Source organism: Eptesicus fuscus, chromosome 17, assembly GCF_027574615.1.
Source record: "Eptesicus fuscus isolate TK198812 chromosome 17, DD_ASM_mEF_20220401, whole genome shotgun sequence".
Lineage (NCBI taxonomy): Eukaryota > Metazoa > Chordata > Mammalia > Chiroptera > Vespertilionidae > Eptesicus > Eptesicus fuscus.
In genome coordinates, this window is record NC_072489.1 from 28,363,921 (window position 1) to 28,382,882 (window position 18,962).

General features: G+C 37.9%; 1 protein-coding gene across 3 annotated transcripts in view; it reads right to left on the bottom strand.

Annotated features, from left to right (window-relative positions):
- Positions 1–17,175: 17,175 nt before the first annotated feature.
- The window catches only part of UBE2D1 (ubiquitin conjugating enzyme E2 D1), a 36,910-nt gene continuing 35,123 nt past the window's right edge, over positions 17,176–18,962 (bottom strand). For 2 of the 3 annotated variants that reach the window (XM_028151519.2, XM_054729008.1), the window contains one exon: positions 18,095–18,197. In XM_028151519.2, the coding sequence (XP_028007320.2) occupies positions 18,110–18,197 (88 nt within the window). In that variant the 3' untranslated portion in view covers positions 18,095–18,109. Of the gene's footprint in view, positions 18,053–18,094; positions 18,198–18,962 lie in introns of those variants that run through there. The other variant, XM_008145486.3, reaches the window with a different exon arrangement.

Consider the following 18,962-nt stretch of genomic DNA (forward strand, 5'->3'; position numbering starts at 1 on the left):
CGGACCGCAGCGCCTGATTCAGTGTGTCTGTGTGGTGCCCGTGAATCTGCGTTTCGTTTTGAAGATGTGATTTATTGACCTTAGAAAGTCGGGGGAGAGGGGCATCGATGGGAGAAATACCGAATGGTTGCCTCCCATTCACCCGGGGGATGGAACCCGCAACGTAGTCTTGTGCCCTGAGCGGAATAAGGCAACCTCTGGTGCACGGGAACCGCTCCAAACAACGGAGCCACACTGGCCAGGGCTGAATCTGCAAGCACCACGAGGTTTGACACGTTCTAACGCAGTGGTCCCGGGACCACATTTAAAGCAACACTGGTCTAGACCGGCATGCCATCTACTGCAGCTAACGCTGACCTAGTCCTCAAGCCTGGCGTGCAACCCTGCTTAAATCTGTGGGAAGGCAACTGGCTCGTTAGTTGACGGAAGATGCATCCTAACCCCAGCATTAACTCTTGATCCAGGAGTGTCACATCCCTTCTCTAAGATTCAATTTCCCCCACTGCAGATGAGGATCTGTACTAGATCAGTTTTCCCAACCAAAGCCCCGAGAACTTGGGACAAGTACGCTTTGAGGTATTGATGGATGTGCTGTACGATTTCCTGTACAGGCAATGGCATGAGAAAGATTGGGAAGAACTAACTAAAGATATCTAAGGACCCTTAGAGCTTTTACTTTATAGTTACTTCAAAGGTAGTCATCTCCTGAAACAGCCTTTCTTTCCTCTGTTGGATAGCGGTAATAGTTAGAAAATTCTTACCTGTGTGATACTGAGCTGAGAGCCTACTTCCTTTCAGTTTTAGCTTTGGAACATTGGCCCTTTGGTGCTACAAAGAACTAAGTTCACTTCTTTTAAGTGGCAAGGAACTCACAACTCCCCTTTTCATACTCTCAGGGTTGAAAGGGACCTTCCAGATCATCCCTTTTCAAACTTCCCATCCTGTCATTAAAGAAAGTTTTCCCCCCTGAGTACACACTATTTACAATGCCCCAAACATAGATAAAAGACACAGCATTTCCCTACTCGCAGTAAAATTTAGTGGCAGAGGAAAAGAAACACACAATTACAATCAAGTGCCAAGAGAGAAGTATGTATAGGATTCCTTATAATTACATTTTGGAAATAATTTGTTTAGTTTTGAAGAATGTTTTTGTTCTTTCAGATGTTTTATATAATCTCTTGGATTATAAAATATTTTGTTTTAAAGTTTCATTTTGGTAAATCTTGTAAAAACCTTATAAATCTGATTTGTCACATGCCTGTTTTTATCAAATACCAATATTCTTTAAAACGCATTTATATTACAGTGATTTTATTCCAAATGCAGTATTTACAAAGAAAATATAATTCTACCTACTTTCTCCGTCTTTGAAGAAAACGATATATGGTTTCATTTATATTTATAAAACATGAAAACTTATCACAGCCCTTCCCAGGGTCTGTCCCTTTATTTTGTGTTAAAAATTCATCCACTCTGATGACTTCAGTTATCAGTTATATATGCTCATGTTCCCATATTTTTAAAATATTTTTTTTTTTATTGATTTCAGAGAGGAAGAGAAAAACACCAGTGATGAGAGAATCAGCTGCCTCCTGCACACCCCCTACAGGGCATGAAGTCTGCAACACAGGCACGTGCCCTGATCTAGAATCGAACTATGACCTCCTGGTACATAGGTTGATGCTCAATCACTGAGCCAGATCAGCTGGGCCATGATTCCCATATTTTATATTAAACCTAGACCTCTCCTTTTAGTCCCATATCTATATAACCACTATCTTCCGGACACCTATACCATCATGTCCCACAGATGCTTCCTTTTTCCCTGAACAGAATTCACTTTCCCCTAGCTTGAACTTCTGTTGTTAAGAGGTATCAGTATTCCATTTGACTCATCTTAGCTGATCTATATATATAAAAGGCTAAGTGTCCAACCATCTGATGGGTCGCTATGATGCGCACTGACCACCAGGGGGCAGACGCTCATCGCAGGAGCTGCTGAGCTACAGTGACTTGGCAGTGGTGGTTCTCAGGTCACGCACCCTAAAACCAGAGAGGAGAGAGCCCAATTCCTTGCAGGGCCATGTGATTCCACCGTCGGCCGTGGGTTATGTTGTTGCTGGGGCACTGTCAGCCCTGAATCTAGTTTACTGCACACTTGCGTTTGTGTTCCACACCCTATACGACAGCAATTTTGCAGAGTGCCCTCTCGCACTCTGGGACCCCTTGGGGGATGTCACAGAGCCAGTTTTGGCCCGATTCCCGCAGGCCAGGCCAAGGGACCCCTCACCTGCTGGAGGGACCCTGCTCACTCTGCAGACGGCAGGGACGGACCATGGGAGGTTGGCTCCAGGGCGTGTGCAGCCCATCTTACCCAGTCCCACCCTACTGGCCACCTTAATTTCCTTTCAATGTGCATGAATCCGTGCACTGGGTCACTGTGACGTGCACTGACCACCAGGGGGAAGACACTCAATGTAGGAGCTGCTGTGATGCGCACTGACCATTTATGGAGAAATAGCACCGTGGACCTGGCACCCACAAAGCAACACTCAGCTTCCCCCAAGTGGGACACAGGCCCCATCACCAACCCAGAGCAATACCCCACCAAATCACAGCCAATGCTGCAGAGACCCCATGGCGCAAAATGCGGCCCACAGCCCAGCCCAGCCCAGAAACGGTTGCTGTGGGCGCCAAGTAATGATGTAGAAACACCCGGCTTCCTCTCCCTAGCAACTAGCCACCTTGCAGTTTCTTCAGCCTAGGAACACGACTTGCTTTATAGCCAGGTGGAAACATTTCACACTGTAACCAAATGTCTGTTAAGCGTTTTCCCTTGCCTCATCTCATTTGATCCTCATGGAACTCCTGGAGTAGGTAGATAGGACACTCAGTGGAATCTATTTTCTTTTCATTGGCCGGAAAATGGGAGATTTAGAATCTTGACCCAACTGAAAAAAAGTAAGAAATGATGGACCTTGAAAAGGACTTCAGGTTTTCTCACTGCACAGAATATAGTCAAACACTGCTGCAGTTAAATATTTTACCCTTTGTTCTCCCTGTGAGATCTACAATAATAATCTGCTTCATGTTGATATTTACTGCTGTGTTGTTGACAATTACCTGAAAGAGAAGTTGGGTGCTTCACTGGGCTGGAAAAAGTTTAGCTAAATCAGAAAGCATGTCTAACTAAGCAAGTTTATTCTATATATATACTAGTAAAAGGCTAAGTTAACTCACACAAGCGTGATACATATAAAGCTCTCACTGGCACCAATTGCACATTTCAATCTGTCATTGTCAATTGTAAATTTGGTTGACACTTCTATTAATAGAGAAAGGGCGAATAGCGATATTAAAATATTTCTTCTAATTAATTTCTTTTCAATGTGTACAGATTCGTGCACCGGGCCTCTAGTAATTTGATAAATCATAATCCCCCCATTGACACTCCTCCCCCAAACCAACTGATGCTAGGTATTGCTGATTCCCCATGAGCTCCTCCAATAAATATTTCCTCCTCTCCAACATTTTGTTCAGGCCAAATGGGTTGATAAATCAGCTCTCAAAAAAAAAAAAAAAAAAGAGTTAAAAAAGAAAAGACCTACTTTGTAGTGTTTGCCAACATCTGTGGCTTAAATATTCCCACCATGGCTGATTTCAAACTATCACCTTGATGTCACTGAACCCGAAATTGGGCAGATATACATAATAGGTTCTCCAACCCAGTACCAGCCAGCTCCTGTTTGCCACCAGTTCAGGCTCTGCCATCTTTACCCAAACTCAACAGTTTTCCTACTTTGTCTTACTTCCCTCCAAACCATATTCCACATTGTCTCCAGGTCACTCTTTCTAAAAGACAAATCCCATTGTTCATTAGGTATGTATGGAACTCCAGCTCTGTGCCAGGCAGGCAATGATTACATTTCTGTACTTGAAACCGTCAGTGGCTCCTGATTACCCACAGAAGCAGTTTAAATTCTCAGACATGGCACAAAAGTCTGCCAGGAACTGGCCTTTCTATTTCCTCTATAACTTCATTCCTTACTTCACCTTTGCTTAAAATAATTTACGATTTAAATACCTACTTCTGATTTAATAAGCACATTGAACCACTTCATTTGACTCTGAGTTTACCATTGCATTTTGTGTGATATTCCCAAGTTATAGGAATTACTGGTTTAGAAGTTAGGCAGATTTAGGTTCAAATCCTGCTCTTGTTACTGACTAGCTGTGTTACCTTGCCAAATGACAACCTCTCTGACCCAGAGTTTTTTCCTCTGTGCAATGGGAACAATAATCGTTGATTCTTAGGATTGTTCTGAAGATGAAATTAGAAAATACATAAAAAACTCTTAGCAGAGTCCCTGGCATATAGTAAAGGCTCAATAAATAGTGGCTATAATTATCATTACATCATTCATAACAATTATTATTGGCTTCTAAATAATTATAGGTATAGTATGAATTGTCCCCAAACAAAAAAGTCAGATTTGTAGCACAGCCCTGTCATTACTTTATTTCCTCTCCCTATTAAATAACATGCATCCATCCATACGTACTATATGTCAGCACTGCTCCTCTCTTCCTATTGAATTTTCAACATTTCTTAGTGTTTCAGCGTAAATACTATGATATTGTCTTGGCCTGTGTTCTCAGGGGTTAGAGTGTTTGCCTATGCACCAAAGGGTCTCAGGTTTGAATCCTAGTTAAGAGCATGTACCTGGGTTGCAGGTTCGATCCCCGGTCCAGGTTGGAGCACATGCAGGAGGCAACCAATCAATGTTTCTCTGTGTCCTCTTTCTCTGTTCTCTCTCTCTCTCTTTCTCTCTCTCTCTCTCTCTCTCTCTCTCTCTCTCTCTCTCTCTCTCTTACTGTCTCTGTCTCTCTCTCTCCCTTCGTCCCTTCCACTCTAAAAATAAATAAATAAATGGAAAAATAGCCTCGGGTGAGGGTTAACAAAATAAAAATAAATACTATGGTATGTAATGAAAAATTAAAACAATATATCCTTAGGTTTTAATCATATTTTAATGTTTTCAGAACATTTTATATCATTTTATTTTATGATTTTCATATTGAAGTAAAGCAGAAAAGATATCATCATCATGTTTCCCAATTTACATCTGAGAAAAATTAACTTCAGAAAGCCCAAGTCATAAGATTACAATAGTTAATTAGCAAGGGGTGGTACTGAAAACCTGGTCTTCCAATTCATTGTTTTGCACTTTTCCCATTATATTAAACTATCCCTCAGACTCAGTCAAGAAACCACATAATTCCAGTCCATAATATCTTCCTTGGATCTTCTATAGTGTGTAAGCTTGTATTATTTACTTGTGACATATCATATACCACTCTGGGTTGTAATGCTTTTTTTAAAGTATATTTTTATTGATTTCAGAGAGAAAGGGAGAGGGAGAGATAGAAATATCAATGATGAGAGAGAATCATTGATCAGCTGCCTCCTGCATGCTCCCTACTGGGAATCGAGCCCACAATCGGGCACATGCCCTTGACTGGAAGCGAACCTGGGACTCTTCAGTCCGCAGGCTGATGCTTTATGCACTGAGCCAGAACGGCTAAGGCTGTAATGCTTTTTTATGTGTACATATTTTTTTCTCAATAGATGGTAAGCTACTTGAGGACAAGACCAAGTGTTTTATTTCTTCCATTTCCCTATAATAACTAGCATACTACATGCATAACAGATGGAGAGAGGGAGGGAGGGAAAGAAAATATGAAAAGATTGGTATCTGCCCAAATTAGTTACATACAAATTTGACCCCACAGAAAATAGCAACTATCTGTTAGAAGTGTTATTTGCCAATAGAAAGCACAGTTATGTATGAAGATGGGAACCATGTGAAATTTTGGAATATACTTATCAAAGTAGTGAGCATGTTTTATTGATACTTGCACATTAGTAAAGCCAAAGGTAGCACCAATAAATACCAGCAGCAGTCAGAAACCAAGGTAATTCCTTGCTGAACAAAGGAGTTAGGTACATAGATGCATAGCTATCCCTGGGAGAAAAAAACATTCCTTAAAGAAACCAGTAATGCTTTTATAATTACAATGGATAAATAATTCAGCTATAATTGAAGCAATCACTTAATAGGTTTAACGTGAAGAATAAATGTAATTCTGAACTCCTAAGTAAAATATATTTCTATAAATAAGATTATACTGAAAACACCACATTTAAAGACAATTTACACATTAGCAATTAAGTAGTACTGTGATAGGCATTGGATATGGCACAAAAAAGTAAGATATTGTGGGAACAAAGAATAAACATGCAAAAAATTACAAAAGTATAATAATTCATTGCAGCAATAGAGGGAAAAATTTATAATCTGAATATTTCCTACCTTATCTTTCCTGTACATTTTACTAAAATGTATGATTATTTTTTCCTTCACTTAAGGTCTGTTATCACTTCCTTGGAGTTTGCCTTTAAAATCAGTATACAAAATAGGGGGTGGGGGAGAAATAAAATTCGTATACAAAAAGATGGAAGGGGAGAAAAATTAGAAAGAGCTATCACATGTTAATAGTTCCCAGATATTAAAATTAGTTTGAGTTATTTCTCAATTAGGACAAAGTCTGCTTGCAGCCTTAATTATTAAGAGCATGTCAGAGTTATTTTTAGACATTGCTGTAGCAGCATTATGTAAAATAAATATAGCTCTGTTTTACAGCTGATTCTATGAGTCAGCAGGAGGTAGGACAAGTAAAAAGGATAGCTATAATTTTATGCAAATTTATAAAACCAAAATTCATGTTGCTGGATATTCCTGAAAGCTGATGTAAAGAATGGATAAATCCAGAATTATATTGATGGAATAATGCTATTAATAAACAGTATAATCTACAGTGTTTGCCCTCATATTACTGTAAAACACCTGACCAATATAATGAACTATATTTTATTGCTCAATTGCATGCCAAACATTTTAGTACATTATCTCTAACCCGTTTACACATCCTATGAGGAGAAATTATTTCTATTGTAGAGACATGAAAACATATTCAGAGAGATATAGAGGAATAAGTAACTTCTTTGTTGCATCTTATTAAAAATTTCTACCTATGAATCCAGTTTGCAGCTTTGAAATTATATTTGACTCTATGTAAGCACAACATAGAGAAATCAATCATGAAGTTGCAGTTTTGTTTTTCCAACACTTGCTCACATGATATTATTTCTTTTCTATTCCCATAAAGACTCTTTCTTGACCTTAATGAGTGGATTGTTTAAATAACATCTTAAGTTCCTTTATTCATTCATTCATTCAAACACTTAGGCTTGAGTTTTTAAAAAATACACTCACATATGCATGGGTGTGCTTGCATAAAAAGTGGGCAAGGTAATACACACAAAATCGGGTTTAATGGTGATTATACCTGAGTATTTCAGGAGTGATAAATGGTACTCATCTTTTACTTTATATAGATCTGTATTGTTTTATATTTTTTCTAAAATAAAACAATAATATTCATCTTTTGTCATAAATTTTAAAAACTCAGTTCCTAGTAGAAGCCAGCACCATACTAGATACTGTAATAAGTTCTAAAAATACAAGAATGACTAAGGTCTGATCCATCTGCTTAAACCTGCCTAGGAGAATAGAGGATGGCTTCATAGAGTTGGTAACATTTGAACTGGTTTGTGGTTTTTCTCAAATGGGGAAGGGTGGAGGTGCTTTCCAGAAAAAGGAAACAATATGTGCAAGTCATAGATATATATAAGAACAAGGTGTACATATACATACATATATATATACACATATATATGATATAAGACAAATCCAAACATGTTGGGTGGCATTAGGTCATGAAAGGCCTTGTATAATATGCCAAGGAGTTAGCAAAATATAGACCAGTAACTTTTTAGGCAGGCTAAACTTGTTTTTAGAAAAATCTTTGGTAGGAGCACAAAGAGTGAGGGGGCAGAGGAGACTGGTAAGATGAGTTAGGAGGCTGCTATAATACAGGGAAGAGAGGCTGAAATTCTGAACTAAGATACTGGTTCACATTCCAAAAGCCTTTCTAATTTTCATCAGCAGAATTTCATTGACCAGTTCAGCATATGTGAGCCAAGAATGACTCTGAGGATTTCTAGCATGACAGATTATTTCGATTCAAATTCTCTGCTGAACAAATATCCCTAAACAAATGCTTTCCTCACATCACCTTCCTGGTTAAAAACTTACTCTGGGAAAGTAGAAGCTATCAAATCAAGATTTCATACCCAGTAGATCTGCCTTCTCCACCTTATCTTTTCTTTTATTAATTGCACACAGACCTACCAAGGCTATTTTTACTTTTTTTTCTACTTTATTATCTTTGTGTGGTTTCTCCTATTTTAATGAATGTCTTCCCACTTAAGATCCTTTTTTCCAAGGCCTAGATCATTCATTTATTTAGTCAACAAATACTTGAGTTCTTTTTTTTTCTTTTCTTTTAAATATATTTTATTGATTTTTTACAGAGAGGAAGGGAGAAGGATAGAAAGTTAGAAACATCGGTGAGAGAGAAACATCGATCAGCTGCCTCTTGCACACCCCCCACTGGGGATGTGCCCGCAACCAAGGTACATGCCCTTGACCAGAATCAAACCCGGGACCCTTGAGTCCGCAGGCCGATGCTCTATCCACTGAGCCAAACCGGTTCCAGCGATACTTGAGTTCTTATGTGCCAAATACTGTGCTAGGTCCTAGGGAGTCAAAAATGGGAAATGCAAAGAATCTCACAAATAATGATATTGACAATACAGCACGGAAAGGGCACTTATACACACGGGGTAGAGTGACATCAATATTATGAGAGAATAAGCTACCCCTCGTTCATGCCCCGCTCCCAACAACTTGGCACCATTCTCAGACACAAATGCCCCTGTGAGAGCCATGGAATCTAGCACCAGATACCAAGGACCCAGAAGGAGTCTTGCCCACCCATGCATCTGGTAATGGGCATGCAGATTTTGGTCCTGCAGTGGCCCATAAACTAGCTCCAGTCCCTCTTGTCCATTGTCCAGGAACCCCTGCAAAACACTGTCTTAGACAATCATTTACAGATGAAAGAGCCATTGTGGAAGTCCATGTTTCCAGCAGAGAACTTCCAGGACAATGCTGAAGCAAACTGTAAGTTTAGACACACTGGAGAAGGTAAGATGAACAGTTTGACTTTACCCGTATCACCCATCTGCCAAATGGCACGGCTGAGGCCCGAGAGATCTTCTGAGCCTGTGATTTCTCCAATGAGGAAACGTGAGAGCGTGTGAGTGAGCGCCCAGCTTCCCCAGCTGTGTGGAACACTGCAAAAGGAGCTCATTTCTCTCTTAGCCCATCCAGAACACTGAATCATGAATGTCAGGAAACGATTCTAAGAGGGAATTTTATAGTGATAAATGCATATATTAAGACAACAGAAAGAGTTCAAATTAACAACCTGTCTTAAGGAACTACAAAAAGAGGAACAAACTAAGTCCAATCAAGATACACTGTCCATCCTCAACCTAATGAGGATTGAGAGAAGGCATTCTAGCTTAAGAATTCTGCCACAAGAGGGAGCAAGAAGCATGGAGCAGGTGTGCCCACAGAAGTCTGAGAAAGCCTCAGAATCCCTAGCAGAGCTGATGGAAGTTTCTTCTCTCCTGACAGCAACTAGTCAAGATTAGAGGAGGTGCTACTTTAAATCAAGGAAACATGATGCCATCAAGGATCACATTCTTCCAGGAACCAATCTCCAAAACATAGAGATCTGAAATTTACCCGGTAAAAAATTCAAAATAGGTGTTTTAGGAGAACTCAGTGTGCTAAAGACAATTCAACAAAACCAGAAGAACAATACATTTTCAAAACAAACAGCTTAATAAAGAAATACAAAAAAAAAAAAAAAAAGACTAAAACAAATTCTGGAGCTAAAGAACACAACGAATAAAATACAAAATGCAATAGAGAGCATTCCATCAACAGACAATGAAACAAGCAGAAAAAAGAATCTATGAGTTAGAAGACAAGAACTTTGATATTATCCAATCAGAAGAGAATAAAAAAGATAATGAAAAAAGGAGTGAAGAAAGCCTATGTGATCTACGGGATAACACAAAAAGAAACCATATTAAATTATGAAGTTCTCTCCCCCTTCCTCCCACTCTCTCTAAAAAAATAAATGGGGAAAAAAATCCTCAGGTGAGGATTAAAAACAAATACTCTAAATATAAACGGATTACATCCAATTAAAAGACATAGAGTGACACAGCCAGTATGGCTCAAAGGTTGAGCATGGACCCATGCACCAAGAGGTTGCTGGTTTGATTCTGGGTCAGGGCACATGCCCAGGTTGCAGACTCGATCACCAGTAGGGGTTGTGCAGGAGGCAGCCAATTGATTATTCTCTCACCACTGATGTTTCCATCTCTTTCTCCCTCTCCCTTCCTTTCTGAAATCAATAAACATTTTAAAAATAAATAAAATAAAATACATAGAATGGTTAGATGAATTTTTTTTTAAAAAAAAGACCCTACTATATGCTGCCTAAAGAGACTCACTGAGCCATAAGGATATACATAGGCTCAAAGTGAAGGGATCATAAAAGATATTCTGTGCAAGTAGAAAACAAAAGAAAGCATAGCTAGTTATACTTATACTAGTAGCCCATTTGCAGGAAGAATCCTGCAAGTGCCGCTGCGGCCGCGTGCGCTGCCACTGCCGCCGCCATTGCGGCCGCAGCACCTGCACCCACGCGCCGCTGCTGCCCGCCCCGCTCCGCCCCGCCCCACCCCGCCGGGGCTTTCCCTCTGGCAGCCACCTTGCTTTCCACTTTTCTTCCCTCTTCCTTCTAAGTTGTCTTCAGTCTTCACTCCTCCCTCCCTCAGCATATGCAAATTAATCGCCATCTTGGATGGGATAATTTGCATACTCACCCTGATTGGCTGTTGGGCATGGCTTTGGCTGGTGGGCATGGCTTGGGCGTAGCAAAGGTGCAGTCAATTTGCATATTTGTCTATTATTGGGTAGGAGGATCAGAGAGAAACTTTAAGCCAAAAACTGTAACAAGATACAAAGAAGGTCATTGTATAAGGATAAAGGGGTAAAGTCATCAAGAATATATAACAATCTTAAATATATATGCACCCAACACTGGAGTATCTAAATATATTAGCAAACACTAACAGATCTGAAGGGAGAAATGGACAATACAATGATGGTAGAGGACTTCAAACACCACTTTCAACATAATGAGTAGAGATCTTCCAGACAGAGCATGGTTCCAGGATAGATCATACGATAGGTCACAAGATAAATCTTAGCAGATTTCAGAAGACTGAAAATTTTTTAAAATATATTTTATTGATATTTTACAGAGAGGAAGGGAGAGGGATAGAGAGTTAGAAACATCGATGAGAGAGAAGAAACATCGATCAGCTGCCTCCTGCACACTCCCTACTGGGTATGTGCCCGCAACCAAGGTACATGCCCTTGACCGGAATCGAACCTGGGACCCTTGAGTCTGCAGGCCGACACTCTATCCACTGAGCCAAACTGGTTAGGGCCAGAAGACTAAAATTTTACTAAAGATCTTAGACCACAATAGTATGAAACAAGAAATCAGTAACAGGAAGAAAGGTGGAAAATTCACAAAGATTTATAAATAAACAACATACTCCTGAAAAACCCAGGGTCAAAAGAAAACAAAAGTGAAATTTTTAAATATCTAAAGTTAACAAAAATGGAAACAATTCTAAGAGGGGATTTTATAGTGAAAAATGTATATATTTACACAACAGAAAGACTTGAAATAAACAACTTATCTTTACACCTCAAGGAACTACTAAAAGAGGAACTAAGTCCAAAGTTAGTAGAAGGAAGGAAGTAACAAAGATAGGACTAGAAGTAAATGAAATACAGACTAGAAAATTTTTTTTTAAATCAATGAAACTAAAACCTGATTTTTAAGAAGATATTAAAAAATGACAAACTGGTCTGGCCGGTGTGGCTCAGTGGTTGAGCATCGAGGTATGAACTAGGAGGTCACAGTTTGATGTCTGGTTGGGGCACATGCCTGGGATGTGAGCTCGATCCCGTGTGGGGTGTGCAGGAGGAGCTGATAAATGATTCTCGCTCATCATTGATGTTTCCATCTCCCTCTCCCTCCCTCTCTGAAATCAATAAAAAATATATGTATATTTTTTAAAGAAGCATTCATGACCATGTGTGGCTAAGGGAAATAATCAAGACACAAAATATCCTGAAAATGTTAAAGTGCCCAGAAGAAGCCTCTTTAAGCCTCTAAGTATGTCTGGCTGATCAGGTTCAATGGAAGGAAATGCCCATCATTATTATTGTACATGATATTGAGAGTTAATTCAGCTTTCATTTGGTGGGCACCACAATTCAAATATTTGCATTGTGGGCCATATCGCTTCTCTCATGAACACAGATGCAAAAATCCTCAGCAAAATATTAGCAAATACAATCCTAAAATACACAATATTGTAAAAGAAGAACAAAGTTGGAACACCTACCCTCCCTTCCGATTTCAAAAGTCACTACAAAGCTACAATAATCAATGCCAGTTTGGTACTGGCATAAGGTGTAGAAATCAATAGAACTGAGAGCCCAGAGCTAAACCTCTACAGTTAGTTGATTTTGAAGGGGGTACCAAGACCATTCAAGGGGAAAGATTCATCTTTTCAACTAATGGTGCAGGCCTGATCTCTGAAGGCTTTGCTTCCCAGGTTGGCCCTCAGCTGGCATCTAGGAACTTGGCTTCTGGCGCTTTCCCTATGTGACATTATGTCTGCAGGGCTGACTAGAGGTTTTAAATAATGGGATTTATGAGGAACACTTGCTTTTCTTCGGAAAGATTAGAATTCTGAAGGGCAGAGTATCTACACGATCTAGTCCCTCCTTGCCCTCCCCCACCCCCGCACCTCCCACCCCAAAAAAACACCTGGACTTAGCATTTCAAACAGACTTTCCTGGACAGAAACACTGTGCTGTGTAATTGCATCTCAGAGTCACTCTCTGTGCCTCTTCAGAGAGAACACAGGAAACCTGCACATGGATTCCTCCAGACTCTGCCTTATCTCCATTCCCGTTACTGATGCATCCAGCGGTGTATCTTTGCTGTGTCACTATAATAAATAAAACTGTGAGTGCGACCATATGCTTAGTCTTGCGAAGTCTTCTATGGACATACTGAATGCATGGGTGGTCGTGGGACTGCCAAAACAAGTGCATCCGAAGTGATAACAGCGGTGCTATCTATTCCTCACTTTATATATAATATATTTCATATACAAACTCACAGTGATCTTTTGCACTAGACAGCGTAACATAATCACGTCGTACATGATATGGGGAAAGCACAGCTCGGACTTGTGCCAGCACCATAAAAACTTCTTCCCGAGGTAAGAAAGGCACGTCCCTCTCTCTAGAACAGGAGAACCTAAGAGAATGTTAAAATAAACTTTTAAAGAAATGTACCTTATTACATAAAAATACCCCCAAATGCTAGCAATTTTGGGTGAATAGTCCCTCTTCTTATTAGTTCAGTTCATTTATAACTTAAAACCACATTCTTAATATAACAGGACAATGGGAGCATAAATTTTAGTGTGACATAATACCACCAAGACTAATACATTACAACTTATTTCTACAACCACAATATCAGCTGCCCACTAATGGTCAGTTACCACCACTCCCAAAAAACCTCCTGGTGAAAGTGCATCAATTACAGTGTAAGAGAAGTTTACAGCTATCACTCCATAGCAAAAAAAGTAGAAATGACAATGCATAGGATTTTTCTTTTTTTTAAATATATTTTATTGATTTTTTACAGAGAGGAAGAGAGAGGGATAGAGAGTTAGAAACATTGATGAGAGGGAAACATCGATCAGCTGCCCCCTGCACACCCCCCACTGGGGATGTACCCGCAACCAAGGTGCATGCCCTTGACCGGAATCGAACCTGGGACCCTTGAGTCCGCAGGCCGACGCTCTATCCACTGAGCCAAACCGGTCCCGGCATGCATAGGATTTTTCACAAGTGAAATTAGATGAATCTCTACCTGCTGCTTTACATTTGTACCGACAACTGTCCTAACAGTAAAAGGGAAACACTATAAAAAATGAGAACTTTCACAAATAACCTGCATTACATTTTAGGGCTTTTAAATTGCAATTAAACTTCAGCTTTAAAGAAAATATTTCTGAAAGTTCTAGTTGACAGTTAATAGTTATAGAACTGAACTCTAAAAATTCAGATGTTATTGTTTTAATAATCACTTAAAAGTTATACACTTTTTTAAAAAGCAGTACTCTGTTATATCTTAACAGACCAAGGTCAACAGTTTGAGTACACTGAAGCCCTGTTTATATGGCCATGGCTAACGCATTAATCACATTTTCCGTGGTTGGTCCTAATAAGAATAAGTAACAGGACTGCTGATTCTACTGCAGAACTCAAATTTTAAATCATTCACTGGACTGGATTTTGAGTCTATTTCAAGTTAACTACTAAAAAATAAACATGATATAAATAGCTTGAAGACCAGGAATTTCTTTTAATCTTAGAGAAAAGAATTTGCCCGTTTCCTTTTTTTTTTTTTAATCCTCACCCGAGGATATTTTTCCGTTGATTTTTAGAGAGCACGGAAGGAACGAGGACAGAGAGAAACATCGATGTGAGAGAGACGCACTGATTGGTTGCCTCCTGCATGCACCCTGACAGGGGATCAAGCCTGGGAGCAAGGTATGTGCCCTAATGTTTCTGTTTTAAAATGGTGTCAGATTGCCCTAGCTGGTTTGGCTCAGTGGATAGAGCATTGGCCTGCATACTGAAAGATCCCAGGTTTGATTCCGGTCTAGGGCACATGCCTGGGTTGCAGGCTCGATCCCCAGTGGGGGACTTGCAGGAGGCAGCCAATCCATGATTCTCTCTCATCATGGATCTTTCTCTCTCTCTCCCCCTCTTCCTTCCTCTCTGAAATCAATAAAAAAAACATATATTTTTTAAAATGGTGTCAAGCAGGTACTAGATTTACTGGAGTGATCACTTCATAAGTTATATAAATGTCTAATAACTGGGCTATCCACCTGAAAATAATATACTAGTGTATGTCAACTGTAATTGAAAAATAAAAACATTTTAAAAATAATACAGAACTGTGAGAGGGCACGATCCTGTGACACATTCATGACTGAATCATGTACAAGGATAAATAGATCATTGTAATAATAAGAGCAATGAAAACTATATGTGGTACTGTTTCTATCATGTTTTTTAAAAAGTCACTCTTAAAAATATTCTTAGGGTTGCCTTGTATACTGTTTGTGTGTTTCTCACTTAATACCTGTTGAACCTTTGAAATTGATCAGTAGTTGATTTAAAAAGAAAAACTTTAATTCTCCCTAACAAAACTTATAGTAGGGTGGGCAGTTGGGGTGGGGATGGATGGGTAACTTAAAGCAAAAATTAATAATATATGGTTTACACAGGCATGTGTAAAACCCATATTTCAGAAATCATATGCTTTGAAGATAGTCGGGGGATGAGGGTGAGGTTGCCCTTACAACCTGTATTGCTGATTGAGTGTATGGGTCAATTATAATTTAACTGTAGTTTTCTTTTCGATGTATTTTTATTGACTTGAGAGAAGGGAGAGGGAGAGATAGAAACATCAATGATGAGAGAGAATCATTGATCAGCTGCCTCCTGCACATCCCCTACTGGGGATTGAGCCTGCAACCCAGGCATGTGCTCTTGACTGGAATCGAACCCGGGACCCTTCAGTACACAGGCCAACACTCTATCCACTGAGCCAAACCAGCTAAGGCTTAACTATAGTTTTCAACTAGATCTTGAAGCATCCAGGACTTCGCGTAGGATCCTAAATCTCCAAAAGGCTACTCATTTCCCTCACTCCAAGGAGGCTCTAAAGTTAAAGGTCACTCTGTGGAGGAAGGTCCCTGGCTTGGGATTTACAATTCAGATGTAAGCAAAGGCAAACAAGAGTTCGGCAAGTTTCAAAAACTTTAATAAAGAAAAAAAAAAGACACTTCCAAAAATAAATGCCACACAAATGAAAGTTTATAAAAAAGTGAAAGATATTCATGAAACAAAATCCCTATATCAAAATATACTAAATACTAAAATCTAATGATGTTGATTGTTCAAATTCTGGGAGAATATAGCTTATAATAATATAGCTAATAGTGTTCTTCATAATATGCCTGTTTCAAGACATCACTTAATATAATTACTTTTAAACCTATATTTTCTTAAACATCCATTTCACAATTCATTTAAATATTTTACATTCATTTATAAAAACACACTTTCTAACAACGGGTTATTCTGTGTTTTAATAATAATGAACCATGGTAAAATACTTCAGTGATTTAAATGTCTTGCTAATGACTACACCCATCACAGATTCTTGCACACTTACATAGCTACTGCATAATCAGAAGAGCTACAACTCTTCTTAAAAATGACACTCAAGTTTAGTAAACATGCTAATAATTAGAGATGTATTTTTCCCAAGTTAAAATACTTTCAAGCTTTCTTTAAAATCTGCAAAGATAACCTGCTTATTTAACTACTTTTTACTGGCAATTTATAAAGCCAGGAGAAGCATCGTTTTAGAATTTTCTCTATAACTTCTATAGTAAAAAAAAAAAAAGAGGATTTTTTTTTCAAACTGGATGGCACTAAAATTCTATTTTGGAAATTCTAAATTTTAAAATGTGAAGAAATGCAATGTCAGTTACATCTAGAGTGGTATTTTAATGGATTAACCTAATTATTCTTCAGGTATATAAAGATTTTTCTTCAGTGTGGGTGACCCTATCTTATACACACACATCTTAGTATTTCAGTAAATAATCCATATTAGTTGTGATCCAAGACAAACCCTAACTTATTCTAAATTCTCTTCCATAACAAGGGACCAATCTATATCACCTTTAGACTGACAATTTAGTGAACACATAAAAAGCTAAAGCAATAAAATGTATATAAATGATGGTTAATTAGCCAAATCAACAGACCTTAGTCTCACAATTTAGAATTAATTTCATTGCAAAATTTAACATAGAGTTTTGATCCTTTACTTATAAACTATTATTTTATCTTTTTAAGTAATCAAGACAAATAGTAGAAAAAGCATTTTATTTATATGGAAAAGCTACATTAAGATCTGTAAAAGGTGTCATTATAATATTGCCTATACAGAAAAAAATTCAAATGTGAATAACAACAAATAAAAGTTACACATCTTCCTACTTAGCAGTGCAATTAATTCACATTGCAATAAAGTTAAGTCAAGTATAACAAAATCAAAACAAGTGTTTTTCCATAATCAGTATACTGAGAATTACAGTGTAAAGATCATTCAGGTTTAAGAAATCTGCAATTGATCTACACAGAAAACCCTAAGACAAGGGAGAGAGACAGTTAATTCATTTAATTATCAGCTGTTCGGTTTTTTTCAATACTGTTCACAGGAAAAAAGTAATGAGTTGACATACATGTAAATAGAATATATTTAGTCTATACAGTAAAAAAATACAAATTATAAAGTGAGCTAACAAAGAATGAAATCTGAATAGATTTATAAAACTGACGACACAGACAACACATACAGTATTTCTCATGTAAAAACATCTAATTTCAGCAAAAAATAATTTGGTTACTTTTCAGATGCTTTGTAGATCTTGTAAGCTGAAGATGCAGATGTCCAAGTATCTTAAAATCCATAATAAATGTCTTTCTCAATGCATACAAAATGATAAATGCTCTCATCACAGTCTTAAGGGTATTTTTGGAAGTTTGTTTAGTCTTGCTTCAGAAATACATTTAAAATGGATAAAAATCAAAGGATTTCATGATACAATGAAACAGTAAACAGTGCTCAATTTACTGCTAATATTGAAAAAAACCTAGATTTTACAGTACTCTGGTATATATGAAAAATGTTTTTATTTTACATTGCATATTTCTGAGTCCATTCTCTTGCGTGTCTGTTGTATCTGTAGGCATACAAAAGGGATATAGTAAAAACATACAAATTGAATCTTTTAGAAGATCTATCTACATAAAACAGTATACTCTACCTTCCTATGCTTATGTGCAGTAATCATACGTATACCAATTATTGGGTCAATGTGACTTAACCTTATAAATAAATAAAACAGAAAACTTAAGTCAAAATTTTACCTGATGGATTTGTCTACAACCTATATGAAAACATACCTAAATTATAAATAACAAAATGAAAAAATAACAATTTATAGTAATAATCTATAAAAGGCAATGAGCATTATTTGTAAATTGCAAATGAATCAATGGTACCAGTAAGATGAAGCAGCTTGAAAACTAGGTCAGTTTGGGTGGCTTAGGGATAACTTTTTTCCCTGGGAGATTAGGAATATAATATCTAACACTTCCCAATTACCAAATTTACTCCCTAGAATTTTTAAATTTACTCCCTAGAATTGTATATAGTTCTTTCCTACCAAAAACATAACATCCTGTGCAAATACAGAACGTGTACTATCTATAATAATAAAAGCATAATATGCTAATTAGACTAGACGTCCTTCCGGATGAAGCCAGGGCTGCAAGGGAAGCCCGGTCCTGGGTGCCAGAAGGAAGCTGGTGTTGGCAGCCAGGGGAAGGAAGGCCTACTCTTGCATAAATTTTATTCATTGGGCCTCTAGTTAAAAAGTAAAGGATTAAACAATATGTGAAAAGGAATAAGATTGTTTTTGTAAAAAAAACTAATAAAGTTTAAAAAGAAAGGTTTACTACTCGGGAAAGAAAAACAAAATCAATGTAAGTATAATAAGTATAACTAAATGTATTGTTAAATATATTGACAATACTTATATTTTGGTAGACCACAAAGAAATATACACAAACAGAAATAAATATAATAAA